At 42.4% G+C, this 20,963-nt stretch overlaps 1 protein-coding gene across 7 annotated transcripts in view; it reads right to left on the bottom strand.

Moving 5' to 3' along the window:
• Nucleotides 1-20,356, bottom strand: part of CAPS2 (calcyphosine 2) — a 56,042-nt gene extending 35,686 nt beyond the window's left edge. Inside the window, exons 1-9 of one of the 7 annotated variants that reach the window (XM_039520627.1) lie at nucleotides 20,179-20,286; nucleotides 19,450-19,531; nucleotides 17,366-17,475; nucleotides 15,902-15,948; nucleotides 13,538-13,583; nucleotides 10,976-11,101; nucleotides 9,693-9,725; nucleotides 6,253-6,438; nucleotides 1,714-1,836 (exon numbers count right to left, since the gene is read on the bottom strand). In XM_039520627.1, coding sequence (XP_039376561.1) covers nucleotides 1,714-1,836; nucleotides 6,253-6,438; nucleotides 9,693-9,725; nucleotides 10,976-11,101; nucleotides 13,538-13,583; nucleotides 15,902-15,948; nucleotides 17,366-17,446 — 642 coding nt within the window. In that variant the 5' untranslated portion in view covers nucleotides 17,447-17,475; nucleotides 19,450-19,531; nucleotides 20,179-20,286. Of the gene's footprint in view, nucleotides 1-1,713; nucleotides 1,837-6,252; nucleotides 6,439-9,365; nucleotides 9,491-9,692; nucleotides 9,726-10,975; nucleotides 11,102-13,537; nucleotides 13,584-13,737; nucleotides 13,923-15,901; nucleotides 15,949-17,365; nucleotides 17,476-19,449; nucleotides 20,090-20,178 lie in introns of those variants that run through there. The other 6 variants (XM_039520624.1, XM_039520628.1, XM_039520625.1 and 3 more) reach the window with 6 other exon arrangements.
• Between the last annotated feature and the right edge of the window lie 607 nt (nucleotides 20,357-20,963).

Below are 20,963 nucleotides of genomic sequence, written 5' to 3'. Positions count from 1 at the left end.
CAAGTGATCATAACAAGAGGTACCATCATCTCCATCCATAGTATCTGAGTGCCTTTCAGCAGTGTGTTAAGCCAGGTGACCACACACCTGTTATGTATTGTTTGTTCTCTCATTCACTTCCCAGAGGAAGAAGCATGCGGAATGGTGAGCCTTGGTTTTGTAGGATGTTGTTGTTTTCTTAGACGTACCTGTTGCTATGTGTTTATGTTAAAGAAGGCAAGGTCAAAATATGCACATGGCACTTTGAGTGGAGTGGAAGCTGGTGAGGGTTGTGATAGTCCTTGGTTACTGGGGGAGTTATTTCCAGAGCCTGAGACAACCTCCAGAGAAGGTCCTGTCTCCCACACAGATGAGCTTTACTTTTACTGTTGAGAGTTCCATTGTGTCAGAGGAGCAAAGTTGTTGACCAGAAGCTTTAAAACAATTGTTTAGGTATCCTGGGCCCAGGCTATGGAGAGCTTTGAAGATAAGAACCAAGACTTTGAACTTGGTTCAAAAATCTATGGAAAGTCGATGTAGAGAGCGTAGGACAGGTGCAATGTGCTCAAAATAGCCTGTGTTGCTGAGGAGACATGCTGCAATGTTTTGTACTTGTTGGCATTTCCTAAGTGCTGATGTTTTCATGCCAGGCATATTGCATTGCTGTAGACCAGCTGAGAGGTAATGGAGGCATGAATAACTGAGGCCAGGTCTTCACCCATCTGGATGGGACAGAGTCTCACAGCCATTGTTATGTGAGAGCTCAGCATCAGCGAGGAATCCAAGAGTACTCCTAGACTACAGACTAAACTGAGCAATTGTGGATGCAAACCTTCAATCAAAGAAGACTGCATCATGGTTGCTATCTCCTCAATACAAATACAAAATACTCCTCAAAATACAACAACTTACCTCTAAACTGTTCATTATTTTTCAGTATCAAAAATAGAAGGCAATTACAGAAAAACTTCCCTTTAAAAGTATGTATTAATAATAGTTACACTCAAAGGAAATGTTAACATATATTGTATATTTAAGAATCTTTTTAAGGCTTTTTAAAAATAAATATGCACAACTGACAATAGGTCTGATATTTTCAGAAAAGAAAAACATGTATGGATAAGAACTCAAATTATATATATATTACATATTAAATCTCTCTCAAAGCACTAAGGATATGACAAACCAACTCTAAATTGAAATTCTAAGTTAAGGATGCCTTGGCAGCTTTCACTTTTTGTTCCTATGTATTTTTGTATATGAGATATCCAAGTTCAACAAATATTTCAAGACCTTCTGATAGAATATTCTATGTGCTACGGTCCTTAATCACAACAGAGTGAGTTCAATACATCAGATCATCCATAAATCAAGCCTTTTTGTTTTGTTTTATTGGTGGAGTTCAGCAAAAAGTCACGTCCTGGAGGCTGCTGAGCATTGCTGAAATAATCCTAAACTCAGTGTTTAGAGTTCTTGTGCTTTTTCTGCACAGTTCTGACAAAAGATCACAGAAGAAATAGAAGAGACCTATTAGGTCACCCAGTTAATTTCCCTGTCAATGCTATATCATGTATGATTTAATCAATATAAATATATTATGTAAAAATACACATATATACAAACATCTATCAATGAGGTTTTCTACATGTTTTACAGCATATCAAAATTTATACCTACAAGCCTTGATATATAGGGATATTTATATAACAATTTAATACTATCCAGGAAACTTACAGCTTCTAACTTCCTTATGCTGTGCTGCATTGTGTAGGGCTTGCTTGTATAGCATTGCTGCAAGAGGGCTTTCTCATCAAGAGCTGTAAGATCAGGATCAGTCCTGTCTTCAAGCTGTGGCTCCTACAAAGAAATACACTGTATTCGACTTACAACATCATGGACAATCAGTTGTAGCAAACAAAAATATTTTTCTTTGGTTTAGACCAGGGATTCCCAAACTTCATTGCACCGCGACTCCCTTCTGGCAACAAAAATTACTACACAACCCCAACAAGTCTAATGCCTACCCTGGGACCCAATTAAAATGGCATCGTGACCCACTTTGGGGTGCTGTCCCACAGTTTGAGAACCGCTGGCTTAGACTTCTCTTAGACATTTCCTGCAGTTTTACAGAAGTTAACAGTGCTCTTAAGAGGAGATGGATATATAGGATAAATGTAATATATTTAGAAATGAAGAGGAGAAATACAGACTTTTTTTAGAAGAATTCCCCAGAAGCTGAGGTTTTTTTTAATTAATTATGCTGAATGCAAAGTTCACATTTTCATAAAACAATTACTTATGTTCTCAGGGACTGATTGTATATTCTATAAATTCTAGAGGTCATCTAATCCATCCCCCTGCACTGAGACAGGACCAAGTATGCTTAGACCATCCCTGACAGGTGTTAACTAACCTGTTCTTAAAACCTTCAACCATGGAGATTCCACAACCTCCTTAAGTAACCTAATCTAGTGTTCAATTATCCTTACAGTTAGAAAGGATTTTTTCTAATATCTAACCTGAATCTCACTTGCTACAAACTAAGCCAATTACTTCTTGCCCCACCCTTGCTGGACATGGAGAACAATTGATCACCACCCTCTTTACATATTTGATTACTGTTATCATGCTCCCCCTAAGCCTTCTCTTCTTTGAACTAAAAATCTCCAACTCTTTCAGCCTTTCCTCATAGATTATGTTTTCCAAACCTCTTATCAGTTTTGTTGCTCTCTTCTGGACTCTCTCCAGTTTGTTCACATTTTTCTTGACATGTGGTGCCCCAAACTAGGCACAGTACTCCAGCTCAGGCTTCACCCGTGCAGAGTAGAGAGGAACAATTACCTTCCATATCTTATATAAAACCCTCTTGTTAATATATCCCACAACATTTGCCTTTTTTGTATAGTATTACACTGACTCGTATTCAGTTTGTGATCCACTATAACCCTCAAATTCTTTTCTGAGTACTACTGACTCACCAGCTATTTTACATATTGATTTTCACTGAATCATAGAAATATAGGGCTGGAAGGGACTCAAAGGTCATACAGTCCATCCCACTGTGCTGAGGCAGGACCAAGTAGACCTACCATCCCTGAGAGGTGTTTGTCCATCCTGTTCTTAAAAACCTCCAAAGATGGGATTTCACAATCTCCTTTGGAAGACTATTCAGGAATTTACCTATCCTTTCAGTGAGAAAAATCTTAATATCCAACATAAATCTCACTTGCTGCAGAATAAGCCAATTACTGCTTGTCCTACCTTCAGTGGACATGGAGAACAATTGATCACTGTCCTCTTTAGAACAACCCTTAACTTATTTTAAGGTTATCATCAGATTTCTCTTCAGTCTTCTTTTCTCAAGACTGAATATGTCCAGTTGTTTTTAACCTTTCCTTATCGGTCATGTTTTCTAAACCTTTTATCATGTTTGTTGCTTTCCACTACACCCTCTCCAATTTGTCCACATCGTTCTTAATATGTGGCACCCAGAACTGGACACAGTACTCCACCTGAGGCCTCACAAGAGACAGCTAGAGCAGAACAATTACTTCCCATATCTTACTTACAATAATCCTATTAATATACTGCAGAATATTAGCCTTTTTTGCAACTGCAACATATTGTTGGCTCATATTCAATTAGAGATCAACTACAACTACAAGATCCGTGTCTACAGTACTACTGCATAGCCAATTATCATCCATTTGATTTTTCCTTCTTAGGTGTAGTACTTTGCACTTGTCTTTATTGAATGTCATCTGATTGATTTCAGATCAATTCTCCAATATATTGAGATCATTCTGAATTCTAATCCTGTCTTCCAAAGTGCTTGAAACCCCTCCCAGGTTGATGTTATCCACAAATTTTATAAGCATACTCTCTATTATCTAACTTATGAATTAAAATTTTGAATAGTATCAAATGCAGGACTTACCCCTGGAGGACTTGATATGCCCTCTCAGTTTCACAGTGAATCACTAATAGACTGTACTCAAAGACTAGTTATCAGTTATGCAACCACGTTATAGTAATTTAATCTAGACCATATTTCCCTAATTTACTTATGAGAATGTCATGTGGGACAGTGTCAAAAGCCTTACTAAAGTCCAGAGATACCATATGTACTGCTTCCTCCCTCCACTAGGCCAGTAACTCTGTCAAAGAAGGAAATTAGAGTGGTTTGGCATGATTTGTTCTTGACAAATCCATGTTGGCTATTGTTTCTCACCTTATTATTCCTCAGGTTTCAACAAATTGATTGTTTAATCATTTGTTCCATTATCTTTCTAGGCTGACAGGTCGTAATTCCCTAAGACCTCCTTTTCCCCCTTTTTGAAGATAGGTACTATGTTTGCCTATCACCAGTCATCTGGGACCTCATAATTGTTGAAGAGAATTATTAATGGTTCAGAGATTGCTTTGCTAGCTCAAGTATTCTACAGTGAATTTCATCAGGCTCTGCCAACTTGAATACATCTAGCTTATTTAAGTATTTCTTTAACCTGTTCTTTTCCTATTCTGACGAGATCCTTCTCCCTTGTTAATATTCACTTTGTAAAACATCTGATTAAAATTAACTTTTTTTGTGAAGACTGAGGTAAAAAAGTAATGAAAGACTTGAGGATAAAAGCAGGATATTAAAAATAGAATAGCCTGATTTTTATTTTACTTTTTTAAAAAAATATGTAAGAATTGTTTTACTCATCTCATGTTTAGAAATATCTTTTGAGTGGGCCCAAAAGCAAACACCAAACACTCCTGACTCCAACTCTATTCTGCCCTCCTTTTCCTCTTTGAAAACATCCACCTGCTATCCTTTCAGTTTCAATTTCAGTGGTGCTGCTCCCATAAATGCTCTCTTCCAGAGCCTGGAGCAGTAGAGCATGCAAGTGAGTTACTCTTAGCCAGATGCAAGACAATGTGATGTTGTGCTTGTGCAGGAAATGAAACTCACCATCAACAAAACACTATCACTGACAAGGTGCTATAACATGAACAAAATAAACACAATTAGAAAAAAAGGATATTTTTCCTGTCTCAATTCTCTTTCGGTTATCGGTTCTCTTAAGTTTTACTTCGAACATTACGTACATTTGAAAATTTGATTTCAAGTGGACAGTGTCCTTTTAAGACAATGAAGCAATATACACAATAGCCATCTCAGCCTGGGACACTAGTTTCCCTCCTCCATAACTTTTTCCTTTCCATTCTATTAATATTCAGCAGCTAAAATTATCCTTCACCATTGTCATTTCAAGCATGTCACTGCTTTGTTGCCCATTCATTGGCTTCCTCTCTCTTTCCATGGTATTCAAATTCATCATCTCTGATCAATGCTTCATCCAGTTTCTCTCTCTTCAATAGCCATTCCCCTCCACACCTCTTGCTCACCTCCCACTCCCACCTTCATGTCTTTTTCATGCTTCTCCTCACACCTGGAATGATAACTCTTCAGGTGTGCTGAGCATCCTCACCCTCTCCCTTTTCTTCAAAAGAAAATGAAAGACAACTTTTTTCATTTTGTTTTTCCATTGTCGATCTCCACTCCTCTGCTGTCTACTCCACATCTTTTATACCACCTCTGTCTTATTTTTTTTTAAATAGAAGAATGTATAAGATTCATTAGTAATGTAATACAAATATTATTTATTCTTTGTATTGTGGTAGCACCAAGAAGTCCCAATCAGAGTTTGGGACCCTGTTGTACTGGACACCATACACACATAGAGTAAGCTTTCCCTGCCCCCACAGGACTTACAATCTAAATAGTTCACATTATCTTTATGTATTTGAACCCCTTTCCCTCTTCTCCTCACATCATCTTTTTTTCTGCTAATTTTCATTTTCTGTTTGTCTGTAAGTTCTATAGGGCAGTGGTAATTATTTTTTTCTGTTCTTTGTAAACTATGCAAAGTTCTGGCTCTATATACATATTTAAAGAAGGATTGAAAGCACTTCACCATTCTAATGTCACATTTTTTACCATCATCCTTCCTCTTCTGCAGTCACAAATTATGCATTTTCCTTCTAATAAAAGTGCAAACAAGAAATCTCATTGATAGCTCATGCAAATCTTGCTCATCTGGCTGGGAGAAGTGCCTTCTCAGGGCATAGACCTGCTCTCCCACTGGAGACTTATGCTTCTAGTGTTTATAAGAGGAAAGGGTTCAAACAGACTTCCTCTATTTGAATGCCTATTCAACATTAGAGATGCTCAGATACTAATGAGGATGTGCACCAAAGTACATCTGCAAGTTTAAAATTTGTTACCTCTTTATCTGATGTTTTTCTTGAAGATTCCTGAGACTGGGCATTGTTTTTTTTCTTTTCTGCAGTTCTCTGAGAATACTGTTTATATCCCTCTTTCATTTCTGCTTCATACTGCTGATATTTTAGTTTGTATTTGTCTGTTGGGGATGGCAGATTTTCCGGTATTGTCTTTTGCTCCAAAGAAAGCTAAAAAGCAAAGAATAATCAGAAATAACAGCCTCCTGCTGTGATACACAATGTCAACAGCAGGATTATAATACTCATTCAGTACATTTTTACAGTTAAAGGACTGATGTTCGTTGATACCACACTTAACATTTAGAAGAAAATAAATACTATTGTATAACAACATTAGGTTGTTCTCATGAAACCCTTCTTGTTTTGCTTAGAGAAGGTTTTTTTTTTTCTGCAAATGAAGTGACTCTCAACCATACCCAGAAACCAAAATCCACCTGGTCTCTTGCCAGCCTTTGCAGATGCAGAGAACTGTAAGACTGGAGCAACAGCATGAACCCATATTTGGTTTGGGATGCTGAATGAAGGGGCCAAAGGTTATCTAGATCAGGGGGTGTAGTGATACTGACTAGTCACTGGGGTGCTGCTCCCTCACCTTCCCCTATACATTGCTCAACTCCAAGGACAACATCAGTTGAAAAGGCTTTGGAGCCAGCTACATAGTTTCTTGAGATCCCACTTCCCTTCTCCTGGAGTCAAGTGCTGTGCTGGGTTGGGTAGAAACAGCAGCAGTAGGAGCAAGGTGGGAGGAGGAACCAAAATGCTTCTTTTCTCATCTCCTCTGTCTCTCACTGGGTCCTAACACCTATGGGATGTTGCTGATTTTTCACCACTCCCTTTCACCTGCCAAACAATAGCGGATCCAGCAGTGTCACCTTATGAACCATATGCACACCCTGAACAAGTAGTTCAGCAGTCCTGGGGTATGTCTACACAACAGAGACTGTACCATGTTGGCATAGCCCCGTGGTGTAGACACAGCCTACACTGACAGAGGGTTTTCTTCTGGTGGTATAGGAACACTACCTGTCTGAACATCATTAGCATGTTGACGGAACACTCTTCCGTCTATATACTATATACTTCTGACACACTGAGGTTTTTTTCAGCCTAGTTACATCAGTTGGTGTGTGGTTTTTTCACCCCCTGACTGACGTAGCTATGCCAATATAACTTTCAAGTGTAGACCAAGACCTGTTCTAGAATAGTGTTTTTCACACTGTGAAACTAGCCTCCATTGGAAGATGTGAATCTCCTTCTACACTTTTCTTGAAAAGTCTATACAAAACGCAAAAGTGAGGAATTATTTCCCTCTCACTTGATGATTTTATGAATGTTTTACAGACAGGACTTGGAGCATGCCTACCCTACAGCCACTATAGCACTGCTTCCTTGATCAATGGAACAGGTTTTTCTGTTGCTGTAATTAAATCCATAACTCTGGGAGGCAATAGCTAGGTCGATGAAAGAATTCTCTCACTGACCTAGCCACATCTACATGGGGAACTAGGTCAACTTTACTACGGCACGAGGGCATGAAATTTTTCACAGACCCCAGTGACATGGTCAGGTCAATCTTATTGTAGACCAGGCCATGGAGTAACAGTAGAACTGCATGGGAATGACCAAGAAATAAAGAAAAAAAATTCTATATTTAAATTATTCTACCACCTAGTCTCTTAGGGAAGATTCACCTATAAAGTTTCCTACAGAGGAAGCATGATTTTTTCTTAAATTTTGTGTGGAAGTATTGCTACAATCAGGCATCTGAAGCAAGCAATGCAGAAATCACGGCCACACACAAAAATATGTTAAAATATATCAGTGGCACTTGACTACCTTTTCTCCTCAAGGTAGATTAGGATGGAATAGAAACAAAGAGGGAGAATGAGCAGGAGATCTAGTCTATTTAGGTTCTTATACCACATCCATCACTGTGGCATCTGGGAAACAATGAAGGGGATAAAGAGGGAGAGGAAAGGTAAAAGAAAGTGAAAAAGAGGAAAAGAAGAGACTGGGAGGTAGTCAAAGACATTTCAACTTTTTGGTAACTTTACAGTAATAAAATATTTATGTTCACTGATTATCAATTTGAAAAATGCCTTCTAGCAAAAGAGATTATATATATATAATTTATTATATATATATAAAATCAACACTAAGCTAATAAGAACACAGCAACTCACATCGACTCTAACTTAAGACCACATGCATGTTATTAGAGAGGACGAGAGAGAGAGAGACAGACAGACAGACAGACAGACAAAGACACACATATATAGGCTTAGTCCACACTACAAAGTTTTGCTGGTATAGCTATATTGGACAGGATTTGGGAGGGAGGGGGTCACACCTAACTGACATAGCTATGACAGCAAAACCTGTTGTAAATGCCCCTATGTCAAAGGAAGAGTGCTTCTGTCGGGTTAGCTAGTGTCGAACAGGGAAGTGATTTAGCTATGCCAGCAGAACTTATTCTGTTGGCTCATGCTGTACCTGCACCAGGAGGCTCTGCTTACATAACTACGCAGGCAAAAAAAGTGTAGGGTAGCGTAGACAAGCCGGGAGAGATGAGAGAGAGACAGAGAAAGGGAGAGAGAATGTGGTTTGCAGTGTCCTAATTGGGAAAAAAGTGACCTAACAGGTGGTCATTTCATGCAGTGAATGACCATGTTCTAAGTTAATCAATGCGAGTTGCTGTATTATTAACAATTGCTGAGAGGTGATAAACTGTTTTACATTGTTCCAAACAATGTTCCAGCCTACACTGGCAGCACAGTGCTGCTTTCTAAAGACCCAGTCCTGCAAACCACTACTCATGCAAGTGACCCATTGACTTCAAGGGGTTATTTGCTTAAGGACTGCATTATGTGCATAGATGTTCTCATGATCAAGCCCTCAGATGGTTAGACTGCTGATATGGACTCACTTTTTGTATTAATTGTTCTTGGATTTAAAGAAAATTAAATATTTTTAAAAGAACTACCAAAGGATGTTTTCCGATTTTCCATCGGGACATACACACATAGGGAGATTAGGATGCCTTCCATTCCTTAACTATAGAAATATAATGCAATTTCCTAAAATTTGGCACATACCTCTCACCCTTACCACAGAAAATAATCCTGTAGATTTGTACAGGTCCTGAATTGGTTTGAAGTTTGGGAAACCACTTCTTGAGCACATATCAATCTCAGAAGATTAACCTTTGCAATTCCTGAACCTTTTCCTTCTTCTAATGACAAAAACTATAACATCTGATACAGTTTCAAAATGCAAATGCTAACTATATATAATGATAGGCAATTAAAAATAGTCTCTCAACTAAGCCATTTCATTATCATACCAAAGAAGTTAAAAACCTATTTAATTTTCAGATTATACATCACAATCCTCAATTGCTAATATTTTTCCAGCTATTTTACCTCCATTTTCTTCTGACAATGTTTTCTAGCCATCTGTTTAATGGAAAGGAAAAAGAAATGTTATTTTAAATAGCAATTATCACTACCTATGCTGCATGAATCAAAAGAAAATTTGTCAAATACATTTTTCCAAAGTTAAACAAAACAGAAAAATTCAAAGGACACCTCTTCTCACTCTCAAGTAACAATGACTGAAAAAACGCTCAGCAGAGTCATTATCAAATGTGTTCTTAATTTCAGTAATTTGGAGTGATTTTGAACAGCTCTGGAATTTTCCAGAAAGCAGTATGTTAAAACTGAATAACTGATTTTCCTTCTATGACAACTAGGTGTAGCTGGTCTTTTTTAGAATTTTAGGTTCTTACTCATCACAGAAAGAGAAGAATAAATACTGATGTTCTATTTAGATTTATTTTAAAATATATACATTTATATTGTCAACCAAACTAGATATTACTCTGAAATTAACTCGTAATTCTCTTTGAAAGAGAAAGGAAGAAAAACGTTAATAATGAAAAAACTTTTAAAGACTAAAAGACTAACAAATTAATTGTAGCATGAGCTTTGTTGAAGCTCGCTTCTTTCTAGGATGTTAGTGCATCGAGAGGAAGTGGCTAGCGCTCACAACATAATAAATAAATTTGTTTGTCTTCTTGTGCCACTCCCTATTTTTGTTTTTTCTCTGAACTAACACGGCTGCTACTCTGAAACCTGTTAATAATGAAGTTACTGCACTCGGCCATTCATAGACTATAGTAGCAACGATCAACTCATATTCTTCCACAAAATAAATATTTGCTATTTGTAAACAAAAAGTTATTTTTCATATCTTATGTTTAAGGAACTATTTCATATTTTGATTAATTATTTTATTATTTTCTGATTTTCACAATTTTCTTAAGATTTGTTTAGAAGTAGAAATCAAAGTTATATGCTACCTTAATGCAATCACAATTTTCAGATGCTTTCACAAATTGTTACTAACAATAGCAACCACTAGTGTACAAATTATCAGTAGGCAAAATTAAAAGAATTAGAGTATAAATCAACAGTCTATAATAAATAGTAACTGTGATGAAGAAATGGAATTTGAAATTTCTGAAGAGCTTCCTAGCAAAAAAAACCTTCATTAGAAAGCACTTCGACCAATAATACTCTCCTATCTTTTAATTTAATCACACAAATGGAAAGAACTAAATTGTGTAATGAAATTAGATGTGCTTTATTTGCTTCAATTCTCATGAAAGACAGTATTTTTAAGATATCAGTAATGGCAAACTGACCTGTTGTGTCTGATGATGCTGTGCATAAGGAGTCTGTAATGGTGTACCCCAACTAACAGTTGAAGATGAATCTGGAGGGCCAATGCGAGGAAACCTCTTACTGTATGGTATGTAAGAATCACCATCCTAAAATACAAAGAGAACAAGATTATTTGTACTTATTTCATAGTCAAAAGGAATGTTTTGACAAACTTCAGCATTATCTGAAAACAGGGCCGCCCAGAGGATTCAGGGGGCCTGGGGCAAAGCAATTTCAGGGGCCCCTTCCATAAAAAAAATTGCAATACTATATTCTCGTGGGGGCCCCTGCGGGGCCCAGGGCAAATTCCCCCACTTGCTCCCTTTCACGGGTGCCCCTGGGAAAAATAAACCTTCCGCTTCTCAGCACAAACCTAGTTTTGAGAAAACTTCTTTACAAGGTATCTCTGGTTCTCAGCATCAGCTAGTGCTAAAAGGCACTAAAGCTCATTAAAAGGGTTGGACAAATATTTTCCATCAAAACTTTTTTTGGTTCGAAAACTAGGGGTTTTTAAAAAGCAGAAAAAAAATCATGGCCAATGTCTGCTTTCCTTCAAAATTTGTTGTGGTTTTTTTTAATTGAAAAGCTGAAATTAGTCTGCCAAAACCTGAACATGGTTTGGGGTTTCAGAAGTATGTGGCCAAATATTTGCTGCTTGCTGTGTTTGATTGTTTAAAGAAACAATAAAAAAATTCTGCTTTAAAAAAAAATCCAAAACTTTTGAACCACCTCAGCTTGTGACCAAACGCCTGAGCCCATCCAGTCAGAGATTTTTCCAGGTTTCTGATACTCTGCTGGCTTCCTTGACTCATATCTGTTTCCATAACTTTGGGTTCATTTAGGTTAGAACATAAGAATGGCCGTACTGGGTCAAACCAAAGGTCCATCCAGCCCAGTATCCTGTCTACCGACAATGGCCAATGCCAAGTGCCCCAGAGGGAGTGAACCTAACAGGTAATGGTCAAGTGATCTCTCTCCTGCCATCCATCTCCACGCTCTGACAAACAGAGGCTAGGGACACCATTCCTTACCCATCCTGGCTAATAGCCATTAATGGATTTAACCTCCATGCATTTATCTGTTTCCTAGAGACTGGCTCCATGGGGTCCCTCACAAACTGGAGACGGTTACTGTGGATTTGTCTTTAGTATAGCTTATGTACATACACCATGAACTGAACATTTGAGCTTGGTCCAGAATCTGGGATGAGCCTATGCTGTGAAAACTGAAATGTTCAAAATAGCACATGCATGTGAATGGACACAGGGTGCTAAAATTAAATTAACCCAGGGGTTCTCAAACTGGGGGTCAGGACCCTTCAAGGGGTCACGAGGTTATTACTGGGGATCGTGAGCTGTCAGCCTCCACCTCAAACCCCGTTTTTCCTCCAGCATTTATAATAGTGTTAAATATATAAAGAAGTGTTTTCAATTTATAAGGGGGGGTCACACTCAGAGGTTTGCTATGTGAAAGGGATCACCAGGACAAAAGTTTGAGAACCACTGTATTAACCCCTCTGGAGCCTCAGGAAATGTAGGGGCGGGGGGTCTCCCTTCGTAGGGTTGGGAAGGATATTGCTCTTCTCATGTGATCCCTCCCCCAGTGCCTAATTTTAAATGAAGCTACCCTCCCCTGACATGAATCTCCCTATGGCACTGAAATTAAATATAGACTATAACTTGGCATTTGAGAAGTGAAAGGGATGGTAGCTCTAATGGAAAAGCTAACAGCTTGGTTCTTCTGCAAGCCTCAAACTGCTGAATGAGCTTTAGGGTAGGGAAGGCTGTGCCTCCCAAACAGCCTGGCCCTGCCCCCATTCGACCCCCACCTACTTCCTGCCCCCCTACTGCCCCCCTCAGAAACCCCGACCCATCCTGCTCCTTGTCCCCTCACCATCCCCCAGAGACACCACCACCCCAGGACCCCACCCCTCCTCCCTGTCCCCTGACTGCCCCAACCCCTATCCACCCCCTGCTGAGTCCTGACAGACCCCCAGAACGCCCACAATCCCACCCCCCCATTCCCTGTGCCCTCCCTGTCCCCGAGACTCCCTGCCCCTTAGCAACCCCTCCCTCCCCCGGCCCCAGCTTCTTACCCTTGGCTATCCCCTCACCCGGAGCCTCAGCCCGTCGCATCCAGGGCCGTCCCCAAACAGTGGGGCAGCATGGCTCTAGCGGGGCCTGAGCTCCGCCCCGCTGTGGTAAGGGGGCGGGGCTGCGAGCTCCTCCCCGCTCAGAGCCCCGGGTAAAGAGGGCGGGGCTGTGAGCTTCCTCCACTCAGCCCTGAGCTCGCAGCCCCGCCCCCTTACCACGCGGTTCTGAGCGGGGCGGAGCTCAGACCCCGCCGGAGTCAGGCTGCAGCTGTTCACGGACAGCCCTGGATGCGCTGAGGCTCCGGGAGAGGGGCGGAGACGGGGTTGGGTCAGGCTGGGGCAGGAGCCTCAGCCGTTCTTTTGGGGGCCCCTGCGGAGCCCGGGGCAAATTGCCCCACTTGCCCCCCCCTCTGGGCGGCCCTGTCTGAAAAGTTTGCAAACTCATGATTACCTCTTCATCTGAAGATCCCAGCTTGCCCAAATCAAGGCATGGCACCCTGCAGGAAGTTAAAAGATGGCTTTAGTAATTCTTTAATACATTCTCTTGTTTTCAATTGCAGTACAAGGGAGCCCTCTGATAATGAAGTGCTTTTCCCCTTCACAAAAATATCTTCACTATAAACAGTTTCACTAGAATTGGAGAGGGCCTACCTGGCAAAAGTCCCTACCAACCCCCTTCGCTTCACCTCAGGAAGTGGTAAGAGTCTTTCTTCATCCCCAGTTGCAGAGGACACTGGCAGCTGTGAAGGGCCCTTGGCAGGCCCTATCTTCACTTTCAGCCTCAGATAGTTCTATCAAGACCATCCTGGCTCCTCTTCGCTCCCCACTAGGAGCAGCTGCAGCAAGATCAGAAGCCAGGCATTTCTCATTACCCCTCTACCACAACAGTATTGTGGCAAATTCTTTCCTCTCCATAATCAGCCAGAAGAGATGCAATGGGGAAGTAAAAAGTAATCCTTTTTTAATGTAGCTCTTCAAAACTAATTGGAAGGGAATTAGCACAGTCCCAACTATACTGCAATTAAATACCAATAGCGACTCTTCATTCAGCTTAAAGAAATTAAAAAGTCAGTTGAAATACATTAAAGCAATTCTGTACTTTTACTTCATTTTAGCCCCAATCCCACTAAGTAATGAGTGTTCTTACCACCCTCTAAAGTAAATTGGAGTTGAAGATACCCAGCACTAATGAAGATGCATTCAGCATCTTTCTGGATGTGCCCTTTGGGTTCAATCCAATGCCCTCTAACTTTCAGTGGGAGCTGGATCAGACCCTAAGGCTATGTCTATATTGGACACCACTGGTGGTGGCATATAGAGTATGGATAGTTATATGCCACAGAAAAAAAGTGAGCTGCATTCACACTGTGGTGCATAGCCACATCATCAGTGGGGGGATGCAGTGGGGAAAGGCTCTCCCTGTCACACCCTGTCAGAGCTTTCCCCACAGCTCTCTGCAGCAGGGAAAGACTGGCAGCAGAATGGCAGCAAGACACTACACTGTCAAAAACAGTGGGAGCGGGAGGGTCATGTTCTGAGCTGTGTAGCATACATATTCTAAGGATTCACGGGGATCTTTACTCGACTAAGCAGTGCCTCACCACATACACTACTATTTACACCCATGCTAGCAGGACATGCAATGTATGTACCCTACAGGCCACCGCAAAAGGAGTGAAGCTTAGACATACCCTAAAAGGGGAGTTACACTGTAACTAAATTCCCCTGTGTACAGCTGCCGGTATTTAACTCTATTTTAGCAAAACAGATGAGTGTTGGCTAAATAAAGGCTTGATTAAATTGTCTATATTACCAATACCTTACAAAACTACCTGTCACATTAAGACTTGTAATATGTACTTAAAAACAGTACCTGTGAAAGATGCCAGATCAGTTTCAAGTACTATAAGCCTTCTAACAGCAACCCAAGTATAGTCTGAGCATCAGTAGTACATATTTTCTCTCACTTTGCTACCAACATTTTTCAAAACTCTGTTATAGCAGAGTCCCTTCTAGGACTGGAAGACATGCTTACTCTCCAGGCCCATCCAGCCAGTGGAGAATGCCTGAATACACACAGAGATTGAACTATCCCTTTATCCAGCCATAGACATTCCAAGGTCATGTTTGATACATACTGGCAGAATCTTTTGGAGAGCTAAAATGACCATAAAGATTTTTTAAAATAAGCCAGTTCAGTCTCAAATATGGCATTGATAATAGATGACGTTAATATACCTATTCCCAGGCCTCAGAATCCCAAATTTTGGAAATACTATACAAAGCAGATTTCAAATCACTTTTTAAAACTCTCTCATATGACAATTTCTCTGTATTTATAATGAAATATCTGTAAGGAGCAGCAATTCTTCTCTCCTACTCCCTTTCATAATGGTAAAAGGTATAAAAGATAGCTTGTTTACAATTAGAAATAACTGCCAGGAGCTTAGATAGTAACTAAAAAAGTAAAGTTCAACCATCCAACTTTTACATATTTGAAAGAAAGCAAAAATGTTAATGAGTAATCACTAATAATGCCACCAGATTCCAATTAATCTCAATGTACATTTCAAAAAAACCTACTTTCCTAAAGTGAAATTTATACAAATAAGTGTGACTTTTAAAAGTATCATTTTAAGGAAAACAATTAAATTCCTCTTTAAGTATAAAGCACAGCCAACAAGTTTATGGTGATAAATTTCACCTAACTCCTTGATTTATACATCAGCATAAAGACAATGAAATAAGGAAATTTACCAAAGTTACTTAATGCAGAATGAAACAGACAGTTCATAAGTAGGAAGAATAGACTTACTCAGCCGGACGAAGGCCATGAGTTGCTTGTATATTTGGTTTCCATCCCTACAAAAATGTCAGCATAATAATTAAATCATGATTTAATGACACAGTTCTGTCTTTTGAGGGTTGTAAATTTGTGGTACAGATGTTTGGGCTTGGGCTGGAGCCGGAGCCTGAACTCTGGGACATTCCTCCCTCACAAATTCCCAGAGAGCCTGAACGTCTGCACTGCAATTGTACAGCCCCACAGCCCAAGTCAGCTGACATGGGCCAGTCACAGGTGTTTAACTGCACTGTAGACATACCCTTGGAGAACAGAATTTGAATCTTGTTTTATGACTGTTTTCTGTTACAGAAGGCAGAAGTATTACAATGGTTACATTCTGAACTCTGGAGGAGATCAGGAAAACATAGGAATGCTCCTTTCTGCAACACACCACAGATTCCCCTACTGAATGATTGGGGTACAAAACAGAATTCTCACAAGACTACTGGCTGGAGGATGCATTACAGAACACATCTGATAGTGGAATACAGAAAGACATCTTGTCAAGTAGAAGAAAGGCAGTCTGCCATAGTTGACAGGTATCAGTCCTGGACAGGGCCGGCTCTAGACCCCAGCGCGGCAAGCGCGCGCTTGGGGCGGCATTTTGCCGGCAGGGCGGCAGGCGGCTCCGGCGGACCTTCCGCAGTCATGCCTGCGGGAGGTCCACCAGAGCCGCGGGACCAGCGGACCTCCCGCAGGCATGACTGCGGAGGGTGCGCTGGTCCCACGGCTCCGCTGGACCTCCCGCAGGCATGACTGCGGCGGGTCCGCTGGTCCCGCGGCTCCGCTGGACCTCCCGCAGGCATGCCTGCGGATGCTCCACCAGAGCCGCGGGACCAGCGCACCCTCTGCAGGCACGTCTGCAAGAGGTCCCCCGGAGCTGCAGGACCGGCGACCGGCAGTGCGCCCCCTGCGGCGTGCCGCCCTGCTTGGGGCAGCGAAAATCCTAGACTCCCTAATGTGGTAACCTAGACGCCCCTGGTCCTGGACTCCCTAATGTGGTAACCTAGCAACAAGAAGGAAGTTAAATGGAAGTATGTGGGCTTGAAGAAAAGCAAATGCTAATCAATAATCAGTTAACTATTTTTAATCTATAAACCTAAAGGGCACAATACTTATGAAACAAAAAAGGAAATATCTACAGTGCATAATTCAGAAAGTATTAATGTTCAGGCCAGTTGCAGTCAAACTCATGGCTACCATTATTCAAGACTGTATTCATACTCACCAAGACAATCATTTATTTACTTTCAATAATTACCCTGCAAGTTCACACAAGACTTTTATACTGCAATAACCTTAATAGGGTTTCATAAACTCTACTATTTTAAAATCCTGAACATAAGATGGAGCTAAATGGTCTGTGAAATAAAAAACACACCTGTAAATATTTGTAAATCAAAATAGAAACATTAATCTTTGCATTAAACATACTTGACTAAGTTTCTTCCCCCTTGATGACAGCTCAGCTTGCCGTCTAGGAGATGCAGCAACTCCTTTAACCTCCAAATCCATGCAAATTTGACTATAGACTTCACAATAAACTGTAAATAAAAAAGACTAAATGAAAACCATATATTTTCTATATAATTACCATTATAAATAAAATAATTAAATTACGGGGTATGTACCTAAAACTCCCAACCTGGGAGTTTTTATTCAATTATTAGGGCCCTACCAATTTCATGGCCATGAAAAACATGTCACGGACTGTGAAATAAGCCCTTCCCCCATGAAATCTGATCTCCCCCATGCTGCTGGGAATGCCCCAGCCAGGGGCTCGTAGCTGCAAGTCCTGGCCGGGATGGGGAGGGACAGGACTTGTTCTTCCCCTGCACAGCCACTGTTGGGGCTGCAGGAAGCTCTGGAGCTGGGCAGCAACCCCGGAGGTTCCTGCAGCTGGAAGAGGCTTGTGGAGGTGGGTCCGAACTTCCCAGTCAGGGGCTCCTAGCTGCCTATCCCACAGGGCTGGGGACGGACAGCACTCAGAACTGCCTCTTTACCTGCACAGCTGCTGGGGAGACAGAGGGGTGTGTGGATCAGACTCACCTCCAGGTACCTTTTGGGTTGGGATCCCCACAGTTACAACACCATGAAATCTCAGATGTAAACATCTGAAAAAGTGAAACTGACCAATTTAAAAAACCATCTGGCCATGAAATTGATCAAAATGGAACATGAATTTGGTAGGGCCCTATCAATGTTGCACTGGATGCCCATCTCCACAGTAACTCCTGACTTCAATCTTCCCTTGCCAGTGTTATCTTTTGCCGAAGCAGTTCCAGGCTTCTGTCTTAGCTCCAAGCTTCACTCCCTGGAAACACTGGTTTTCTCTTTGCTTCAGGCTCCCCCTAGTCCCCTCTTAACTCTAGCATTTGCAATTTATACTAGATGTATCAACCCTCCCCACTCCTGACTTACATCTTACATCGGGGTCCCCAACACGGTGTCCGCAGGTGCCATGGCGCCGGCTGGGGCGTCTAAGTGCACCCGCGTACTAGCCGGCGGACGAGCATCAGCCGAAATGCCACCGACAAGCTGCGTCATCCAGAGGCGTCGCTGCCAAAATGCAGCCGATTTTCGGCAGCGATGCCTCTGGATGCTGCTGCTTGTCAGCAGCAACACCTATTGACGTTGCCGCTTGTCAGCGGAATTTCGGCAGATGCTTGTCCACCGCCACGGTCCTCCGTGGTTCGTCGTCTGGCACTGCCAGACAAAAAAGGTTGGGGACTACTGTCCTACATAGTTTTAGCCGGACCAGAACTTTTGCCATACCCTAAGAATCCTTCTGGTTCCCAGCTACTTTATCCCTAATAGCTCCAAACCCTCCCTTTATGCCATACACTACCCCCTTTACAAAGTGTCCTCCCCTATCCTGGACAGTTCTGCACGTACAGGCAGTCTCCCTCCCAACTTCAAGATTGCCAGAAACCGGATGCCCCATGGTGTATGTTCTAAATTTTGCAGGAGTAAATGTTGGCCCTGTTTTCAGATACTCAACAGATGTTAGTTTCAAGCATTCTCTGCTCCCCAGTGAAGGCGATGGGCCTATTTGTTATTTAAAGTGAAAATGCACCTATCTTCACATAACCTCAAACCTTAAAACGTAAGGAGATTTTCATAATCATAACAGAGAAAAAGTAGTCAAACTAGTACATATTCATTATTAGTATTCACAAATTAATGTAATCAGATTTTTAAAATAGTACTTTTATATTTAGTCAAATATTTAATACTATGTGTTTACAATGATTTAACCACTGCACAGAAAAGATATAAAAGATAAAAGATAAACTTTTACAGTAGGAAACATCTTGGGAAGTAGAAAGCTCACAAGTTAACCATCTCCACTTCCTTGTAGACAAGTATCCATCTCACAGAAACACTGCCATAAGGTGGAACAGATTGTTTAGCATAAGTACTTAGCACATATTCTAAGGGACCATTCAAGGTAGAGTGGCCCATTAGTTCCTTAGAATATGTTAAATAATCTGATCCACCAAGGTAGAAGATATTACCTTGCCCACTTTTTCAGTCTTGTTAGTAGTCTCAAACGAAAGGTAACAGGGTGAAATCCTCTCACCCTTAGTTTTGATCTCTCTGAAACAGGTTGTTAGAAGTGCAAAAGCAATATTGAAGCTCTCTGGCTGTGGACATCATGGGACAGCCCTACCCAGTGATCCATACTGTTCACAGTAGGGACAGCTAGTGTGATTTCATCCTAAATCTCAGTATTTGGTGTTTTTCTTAAAGCTCCTGCAGCCAAGCAGTTACATGAGCAGCTCCGTATTTTTTTTGTTTTGTTTTATAAGTTTCTAACCCCTGTGGCTGCAGAGACACGCTTGGAAACCTGAATCAAGAGCACCCTACAGGCTCAGAAACCAGATGGAAAATAACAAGAACGCTCTTTTTTGTTCCACACCCGAGTTTTGGGGCAGGGAAGGGTGAGGACTGTCCTGGCTAAGCCCGGCAGCCGATGGGCTCAGCAGCGCGGTGCCTCTAGCTGCGATGCCCACAGTCGGGGGAAAGAGAACCCCGCAAACGGGCCTCTGGGGCGTCCTGAAGGGGCCGCGCTCCGCGCACGGGGGCGGGCCTCACCCCGCCCGTTGCCTAGGTTTCCAGTAAACAAGCCCCGACGCGGCGGGCCACTGAGCGCCCGCTGCTCTCGGGCCGGGCCGCAGCCCCCGGCAGTGAAGGACCAGGAGCCCCTCGCCCCCTCCCCAGGCGCGCACTCGCTGCCCGCTCACCTCCGCGGCCGCCGCCCCTTTTCCCAAATCTTGCAGCGTCCCTGTGCGCGCACCCGCCGGCTCTGCTGCGCGTGCACTCGAGGGCGGGGACGCGCGCCGAGGTGTGTGTCTGCGCGCCTTGGCCCGGCCCAGTCAGGCTCCTCCCACCCTGTGCCCACGCCATAGCCACGCCCCCCGGACTTGAGACGCGGGGCAGCGGCGAGTGTCGAAAGGTCTGCGCGCTCTGGCGCCGGCCCTGGCACAGTGGGGTGGAAATCGCGTCACCGCTCCGTGTCCCTCAGCGCACCTGAGTGAGGAACGGCAAAGACACAACCGTCCGCATGAGCCCTCAGTCACTCATCCCCGCACAGCCCCGGCCCCGGGAGCCACCCCTCGGAAATACACCCTGCTGGAAACACCAGCCCTGCCTGGCCAGCTGTGCCATGCCCCGGGGTGCAAGCCGCAGTGGCGGATTAGCCGCTGGACCAGCGGGGCCGTGTGCAGGGGCCGCAGCCAGCTAGAAAATGGGGGCTCCAGGGGGTGCAAGTAGGGCAGTACTGTACCCGCCAGGACGCAATACCGGCAAGAGATTTTTAGCTGGTACGGGGTACTGGAAAGACTTGGGGTTAGCAGGGGCTGCACTTGGCTAGGGCGGGCGTTCAGTCTTTAAATGGCTTTAACAGCATAATACATATGCTAACAAACGTAACAAAGGCTTTGTTTACATTTGTTAGCATATGTATCGTGCTGTTACGTTTGTCAGGAGTCCTCAAGGGGGAGGGTTGGGGGAGGGAAAGTGTATAAAC

The sequence above is a fragment of the Mauremys reevesii genome, linkage group 1, assembly GCF_016161935.1.
Source record: "Mauremys reevesii isolate NIE-2019 linkage group 1, ASM1616193v1, whole genome shotgun sequence".
In the NCBI taxonomy this organism is placed as follows: domain Eukaryota; kingdom Metazoa; phylum Chordata; order Testudines; family Geoemydidae; genus Mauremys; species Mauremys reevesii.
The sequence above is the reverse complement of the archived record's forward strand: the minus strand, read 5'-3'. Positions and strand labels throughout refer to the sequence as shown.